The sequence below is a fragment of the Uranotaenia lowii genome, chromosome 3, assembly GCF_029784155.1.
Source record: "Uranotaenia lowii strain MFRU-FL chromosome 3, ASM2978415v1, whole genome shotgun sequence".
Lineage (NCBI taxonomy): Eukaryota > Metazoa > Arthropoda > Insecta > Diptera > Culicidae > Uranotaenia > Uranotaenia lowii.
Window position 1 is genome coordinate 114,370,538 of NC_073693.1, and position 8,203 is coordinate 114,378,740.

General features: G+C 41.8%; 1 protein-coding gene and 1 long non-coding RNA gene across 2 annotated transcripts; one reads left to right on the top strand and one right to left on the bottom strand.

Annotated features, from left to right (window-relative positions):
• Nucleotides 1-3,231: 3,231 nt before the first annotated feature.
• Nucleotides 3,232-4,225, bottom strand: LOC129752536 (uncharacterized). Its single transcript, XM_055748310.1, has 3 exons — nt 3,546-4,225; nt 3,430-3,486; nt 3,232-3,369 (listed from the first exon to the last, which is right to left on the bottom strand). The coding sequence occupies exons 1-3, from the start codon at nt 3,900-3,902 to the stop codon at nt 3,232-3,234; spliced, it is 552 nt and encodes a 183-aa protein (XP_055604285.1). The 5' UTR covers nt 3,903-4,225.
• A 2,467-nt stretch (nt 4,226-6,692) lies between these two features.
• On the top strand, nt 6,693-7,853 carry LOC129751173 (uncharacterized). The gene is made up of 4 exons (XR_008738632.1): nt 6,693-6,980; nt 7,070-7,318; nt 7,409-7,536; nt 7,604-7,853. It is a non-coding gene; the product is annotated as an uncharacterized LOC129751173 (long non-coding RNA).
• The last annotated feature ends 350 nt before the right edge of the window (nt 7,854-8,203 follow it).

Consider the following 8,203-nt stretch of genomic DNA (forward strand, 5'->3'; position numbering starts at 1 on the left):
GTCGACGAGGATCTTTTTTTCACTGCCAAAAACAAAATGGCTACCGGCACCTCGCGTGGCCCGGTACTTGTCAAAACGAAAACTTTTGATTCGTGACGAAATAAACGTTTTGCGCGATGTAATAATGACGCGGCACTAAAAGTCTATCTTAATCATGGGTTTACTTCTGACACCATGTTTTAGTCGAAGTAAAAGACCGTTATTAAAACTAATTAACTTTTATTAACGAGAGCGATACGTACATAACGACGATTCAAGATAGACTGAACATTACACGCTGAATCATAAATCACCAACATTTAGTCAAATACAACACTCCAACTGGCGGACGTCGTATCGACACCCGACTTTCTCCTCGCGCCGTTGGACACCCGCAACTCTCAGTCGTATTTCACCAAGGACGAGATGATGGTCAGATGCAATGTCTGCGCTTCGTTTGTTGCGGACATCAAGAAGGCTCCTTCTCCATTTTCGGCTGATGCAGATGTGGTCAATTTGGTTTTCTGTTCGGCCATCTCGGGATACCCAAGTGACCTTATGTGCTGGTCGATGGGGGAAAAGCGATCCACCGATCACCATGATGCGCTCAAGGTCCTGATTGGCGGAACCGATCTTTGCGTTGAAGTCGCCCAAATGGATTTGACTGTCATCCTTCGGAATTTTCTCTAGCACGCTGTTCAGTTGACTGTTAAACTGCTCTTTCTCCTGCAGATTGGCAACGTCAGTTGGCGCATAACACTGGACCATTGTAGGGTTTCTAACCCGTGTTCTGAATCTGGCTACGATTATTCTTTCGTTTATCGGTTCCCATCTTATGAGGGCCGCATAAGCCTGCGGGCTTAATAGGAAACCAACTCCTTGTTCCCGAGTAGCGTGTTCTCCTCATCTGCCAGAGTAAAGCAGTACTTGCCCAGACTGTGTCTTATGTTCTCCAGTATTAGGCCAACGGACTTCGCTCAGTCCCAATGTCTCTAGCTCGAGGCGGCTAGCTTCTCTAGCGAGTTGAGCCAGCTTACCTTGTTGGGCAAGGGTTGAAACGTTCCAAGTTCCAATTCTTGTCCGTGTTTTCATGATAAAAGTCGTCACCAAAGTTCCAGGTCGGTCATTTCTTTCGGATTCCGTAACAATTTTATGGATCGGGACCAGTAGGTTGTTAGTCTAAAGTCCTTATCCCGCGATGGAGCTGCCACCTTGGACTTAGCTGGCGGGAGCCGCATTTCGTAAATTCAGCCGCTGGCTGCGAGACAGACGCTGTTTGAGCCGCCCCCGACCTGGAGAACAGACGCTCACCGCTTAGGTTACTCGCATCCCAGCCGGCACCGCGAGGAGGTAGAGATAGGAGTTGTGAATAAGAGGTGATTACTTGCATCCCAACAGGTACCCTGGGGAGATAGGAGTTGTGAATAAGAGGTGATATGACCACTATGGGGTCTCGTATTGCACATAATCCACCATTTACCAGCCCCACTTTTTAGCCATGATAATTTATTGAAAACTCTTGTTCATGTGGTTCCGAAGGTGTTTTTAGGAATAGGGAAACCAGGTAGACTTTGAAGCAATAAAATATCACTTTTTTCATTTGTAAAGTCAATATTTTGATAGTTGGGTTTGTTCCCCTTCAGTACCCATTTTGACATTGATTCTTCCAACTTTTGGCACATCTCTCTGCGAACGAAAATCTGAACTTTCAACTCATGCTTATTGTTGTACGGGTGAAACTTGGTGCGGATATGCTGTGACGACGCGAAAACTGCAAGTATTTGTAAACCGCTGCCTGCGAAGTATCATCCGCGCCTGGTAACTGGATCTCAAATTAGGAACTACATCGCCGGTGTCATCAAAGGGCACTAGAAATCGAAAGGCTCCATCGACTTATTTTTCTATTGATTTTTAAAGTAAATGTATGTATAAAACTACCCTGAAATTTTGGTTTGATTGTAACGTTTTTGAGCAAAATTGAGTATAGAGCAATAAGATGTAGCATTTATGCACCCAAAACATAGTTATTCACCCACTGCGTGAAGAAATTTGCGCTCAAGGCAAACGAGCGTGTAGCGACGCAAGAAAATTGCTTGACGCCCGAACAACTTCAAGTTGCCCGGTTAAAAAAACGCTGAGCATAAACGTCGACAAGTAAAAAGGAGGGAGAAAGCTTGGTGAGCTTCATCCACGCGGCGTAGTTTTTTGAAGTGGCAGCCGTTTTTTGAAGTGGCAGAAAAAACCCTCTAGGGGGCAGGATCCCATTCCTGACTCTCATCACCTTGCTCATCACGACCGGAGGAAGCATCGACACGTGTGAAGAAGGAAAAAAACCCTCCGGAAACCGACTTCGGTAGCTTTTGCTTCCGAACCAGAAGAAGACTGTGGGAATTTTTGATTCCGCACCGGAGGCAGATTTTTATCCCACACCGGAAGCGAGTTTTTGTTACCTGCCAACAATTTTATCACGCAACGCAAGCAGAGTGTGGGAATTCATTTCTGCCCCGGAAACAATCGGTGGGAGTTTTTGGTTCCGCACAGAAAGCAGGCCGTGCCGCACCGTGAGCGGACTGCGGGAGATCTTTTGTTCCGCACCGGATACGAACCGCGGAAGTTTTTGTGCCGCACCGTGAGCAGACTGCGACTGCGGGAGTTTTTTGTTCCGCGCCGGAAGCAGACTACGGGAGTTTTGTTTCCGTACCGGAAAAAGGCTGCAGGTAGAGGTACTTGCGGACCTGCGTCGGTTCCCTCTTGGAGGGTTGAGGCTCGGAATCGTTGCCGTCGAGAAGGTCACATTCAAATCAACAAGTGACACCCAAACCTGCAACCAAAACAAGCCGAAGGACGGTCAAGCGATTTGAACAGCGATTCCGTGATGAACATATCACAGGGCAGGAGAGTGATGCATGCAGTAAACATGTAAGTCGACATTATTGGATATTTAGTTTTAGGGTGCGAAGCGTAATGCCAATATTATACAAGCCCACACTCAAGTTATGATTGCTCTTCTTTTGGCCACAGATAGCGCCACCTTTAGTTCAAGAGTCTAACACTCGTAACATGGTTCTAAACATTATAAGAAAGTTGGCATGACATTTTTGGTGTCGCAATAATTTCGTGTTTCTCCTTTAAGGCACTGCGCAGGAATGGTCTCCATATTCTATTAAATAAATAAAGCTTTGGAATACATTCTAGCAATTAGAGAGTTAATGTTACTGAATGTGAAAAGTAAACTTTTCTTTTCTTTTAAACTTAAGATTTTAAGTCATTCATTAGCATTAATCTTATTCGAGTACTTGCCGTTACAACGACTGACATTTCCAGAGACATCATGCCGCATGCCACTTCCTTCCGATTTAAAATGACCATAAGGATAGAAAATTTGTCTGCCTAGAATAAGAGTCAATATTATGAAAAGTATCAAGTAGGTATCAACCCCATGATTACTACCGCTTCGTATATTCGACTGTCATTGAAATTGCACAAGGTGAGGGCAATATCAACCATCTGAAATGAAACGAATGACTTTGAAAATTTGTTTAAAACCAATACTAAACCAAGCTCACCAGACTACGGATTTCAGCTATGGGTTCAATCCACCAATTGATATGGGCAAACAGAAAGAAAAACCATGTGAAGTTCCCGAACGAAACTAAACTGCCCCAAGAATAAGAAATATCATGCAAGAATTGGTAGACTTCCAGAATTTCCAAGCTCCCGTCAGAAATGACGCTCAATATTGTGATGCTAATAAGCAAGGCATAAATATTACCCAACTCACAAGAAATCGTTTGGACATTGCACATTTTACCGCGCAGTTTATTCAGGAAGAAAGTAGCTTTAGGTGGGCTCAGTGATTTCTGTTTTGGGGCAGTATTCAACAAGAAAGCGTTTGTATATTCGCATATTCCTCGCAGAACCATTGTAAAAAATGTGTACTGTGTAATAGCTAAAATCAACAACCAAGTACTGATTACGAAATAACCAATTGCCACTAAATTGAAACTAAGAGGAAATCCGCTGTTAAATTGAAGTATGATCCCAAGTAACAAAAAAATCGAAGAGATCAACAAAATTTTCTTTTGCTGTCGGTGTGTGGAGTCTAAGATCAATTTTATTTCATCCGGAGGAAGGTCTTGGAAAAGTGCCAGTATTGCATTAATTAATTTGCGGAATCCAGCGACATTGAATCGTAATCAAATAAACACAACAGATAGGTATCCTAGCATAACTACATACTGTAAGTTTAACAACACTAAGGCGTAGAAAAATTTACTGTAGTTCTTTGTTTTTATGAACATCACATAGTTGCAATACCCTACTATTAAAATTATCACAATTATCCACAAAATTTGCAATGCATGCAATAATTTAACAACCAAATTTGGCTTCCAGTTAGCGTAGAAGAAAGGCTCTAACGGGTACGGAGCAACTCCAAAAAGTTGACAAATCCTCAGAGCAGTTTTGGTGCCTTCTAAAACTGCCGTTTTCAGCTCAAACGGCTCGTTATTGTTAACGAGGAACATTCTTTTTGTAAGAACTTCACAGAATTAGTAACAGAACTGATGAATCTTTTCCTTGTGGTAGTTTAATTTAATTTAATTTGTTAAGTCGCGACGCATCAAGCTCGGGTTGTAAATAATTAATGGTGGATTAGGCCCGGGCGGAGTTCGGATCATTCCGTGAAAAAGTGTAATTAGTGAAGACATTGCACTAATTGGGATCCATCAAAAATTATCACGTTATTAGGAGCGTGTGTGCAAACTGATACTTTTAATGCACCAATTATCTAGCATTGAAAATTGTTCTTTCTTGAATTTTTCAATTGAAAAATATGCCCTGGAAATGAAAAACAATTTTAGTTTTTTCAAATATTCAGGCTTTTGGAAATTTATTTCTTTTTTTCTGAAAATAGTCTTGATTCAAGAATTTCATCATCAAACATTATTTTATCAATATCGATTCAGTGTTGATCTTTACTTAAACGAAAAATAGGTTAAATTTTAACGTACAGTTGTTAAATTCAAAGCCATATCTATCAATAAAATTTCATAGTTCTCCTTCTCTAATGATAACCTAGGTTATTAGTAACACGCAATGTCATTGTAAAATAAAAAAAATAGGGTCAGCAGATGCACAAAGTGTTTGTTGTTCACCATGGCCATGACTTTTTATGCCAACAACAACGGGGGCCGGACATTCGGCCGAAGGCCGATAGTTTAAAAGATGTTAAGCTGAAGGTCACTAGGCCGAAAGGGTTGAAAGGCCGTCGGATATTCGGCTGAATAGGACAATAAACCAAATGGGACACGCCGCTACGCTACGCCGAATGGTCATCAAGCCGAATGGACGATAGGCTGAATAGACGATAGGCCGAATGGGCGATAGGCCGAATGGACGATAGGCCGAATGGTCGTAAAGCCGAATGATCGTGAGGCCGAATGGTCGTAAGGTCGAAAGGTCGTTAGGCCGAAAGGTCGTTAGGCCGAATGGTCGTCGGGACAGATGGTTGCAAGGACGAATGGATGCTAAACCGAATGGTCATTAGGCCGATTGGTCTTAAGGTCAAATGGTTGTCAGGCCCAATGGATGCTAGGAAAAAGGCCGTTAGGCCGAATGGCTATTGGACCGAATGGTCGTTAGGCCGAATTTATACAAGGCTGGATTAGACCATTCGGCCTTACGATTATTAGGCCTAATAATCATTCGGCCTAGTGACCATTCCGCCTTACGAACATTCGGTCTATCGTTCATTCGGCCTAACAACTATTTGGACTTACGACCATTCGGCCTGATGACATGCAGACAATTGTAAAAGAATGACCTTCGGCCGAATGGCTTTCGACCTCATGACTTTCGGCCGAATGACCCAGCCTCAACAATAACTACCCAGTAAACCATTAAGCCCTGTAATAAGCCACTCAAAAGATAAATAACAGCACTTCAGTGTTTACTAGCCGCTTATAATGTTTTAAAAGTTAAAAGTCTGGAGCTTATCGGTAGCTAACGGTGCAAACAGGTGTTGCCGTGGAGTTTTCTAACGGTACTGTGGATTTTGTCGACTGAACCAAATGTCCCAAAATCCCATACAAATTTTAGACTCGTTGGGCGACCCCTTTCCATAATTCGATCTGGCCCAAATTTGGCATGAGATCTTGTACTAGCCTTCGAATCAATTTGTGTCTGCAGCGCATAACATATCACAAGCTTGGAATTACTCATAAAAATTTGGGGCAGTCTAATGTGCACACTAAGATTGCATTCATTCCGCTCGGGACCATGATTCTCCGAATCACTGGAAAACTGCTCAATCTTCACGAAATTCGTACGAAAACGCAACCGAATTTCGTGACACTTCATTTCCCCTGAAATTAAGGATGAAATTTCTACGAGTGTACAGGCACTCGAGTTTTTCTGCTAAATTCAGGACAGTTCTTATCTGTGTCACGTTAAGTTCATCTAGCTGTTTCACGCGTTTCTTGCCGCTGAGTGAAGGTTAGCTTCGAAAGTTGTGCGTGAAAGTTTTTGGCAAAAGACGCAAATAGAAAAAAATCTAGCAATCTTAACCAGTATTATCGACGGACGAAAAGCAACAAAGGTCTGCTGCTGTTAATTATAATTTCATGCAGTTCAAATAATTTCTTTTTTTAAAGGTTCAGTCCCATTGCAAAAAGGAAAACATCTGCTGCTGAGGAGTAAAATTAACACTGAAGTGCCAAGCAGAGGTAGTGAAAAGTGCATCCTCACCGGCTCCTTCGCCCACAACTGTTCAACGACAACACTCCTAATCAGACGCCCCTCAGCAGCGGATTATTGAAAGGGAGAGAAATAATATAACCAAATAATAACAAACAACAACCAAATTCTCACCCGCCCAATGATTGTAGTCCAGTTACGCAACGCAGGAAAAAATCACCGAAAATTACAATCACAATCATTACAATGTACAATCAGACGGGCCAATTTATTTACAAACTGCACACAGCCTGGCAGAGTAAAAGGTAAATAATATCTTACATTTAGCTTAAAATAGTTAGACGAAGTTCCAGCTAAATAGCAAGTGAATTTGTAATATAATTTCTTTCCTTAGGTTCAGCCGAGTAGTGCTATCGGTTTGGAAGTGCGGAAGTCAACATTGTCCGGAAAAAACCACCGGAGACGCGTCGATTCAAAGTTGACCAACAACAATCAACAACAGCAGCAGGGATAGGAGATAATATTATTAATTGACATATGTCAATACCGAGAAACTCCAGGCAATTAGATGCGATACGCTCCTGCCAATTAACTCCAAGTTCCGGGACTTCCTTCCTGTGAAGTAAAAATGGTGCTCCAAGAGGTGAGTTGGCGGAATCATTCTTGCTGAAATTGTAGTGATATTTTTTATGTCTCAACGAACATGATTAATTTTCTATTACTTTTTTTACAGCACGTGGGCGAAGCAACGTGCGGACACAATTCGATCCACATTTAAGTTCCACAATTGGCGGGAACTGAGAGTTTATTTTCAGTCCTCGCCCGCAAGTAGAAACCGACAAGAACGCATCCTAGTATCGTGTAAGTCTTTATGAGAATAATTTCTCGAACAGTTGCATTGATGTAATTGATGTACGTTTTCATTTAGGTTAAATAACGGCTTCCGGAAGACGATTTCAACAACAAGGTGGAAAGCAGCATGCATGGAGCGAAAAGCGCAGGTTTAAAATTCAAATCACTTGAGCTAGCTGTAGTTTTCACAATGAAAATCATCATCAACATATCCTTCGCGGACGGAAACGATTCCGTCAAGTCCAGTAAATTTCAAACATACTGGAGTGCTTTGTGTCAAAGAATGAATACAATATTTGTTTATAAATAAATGGTCCGATTTTGAAGAAAGGTTAAGAACAATGTTAAAATTGATTTGGAAACAGGGAACTGCTAAAAATGGTTTCGAAACTTCCTATAAATCTCGAGAGAAACCCCTTACGAGCTCACAGGAATTTTACAAAACTCCCTGCAAATTACAGGAAAACTTCATTTCGATCCCACAGGTGATTTTGACAGTTGTTTTCCTGTAGTGTTTTTCTGTCCCGAGATTTGTCCTGTAATTTCAGCTGTTGAAAATACAGGACAAAATCGTCCCGATCCCAGGAGAAAAGATTAAGTGTGTGTATTGTTTATATGCTGTAGAACACGAAATCGTGTTTTCGATTCAACGAAAATGGAGGTGAACCAACGCGAG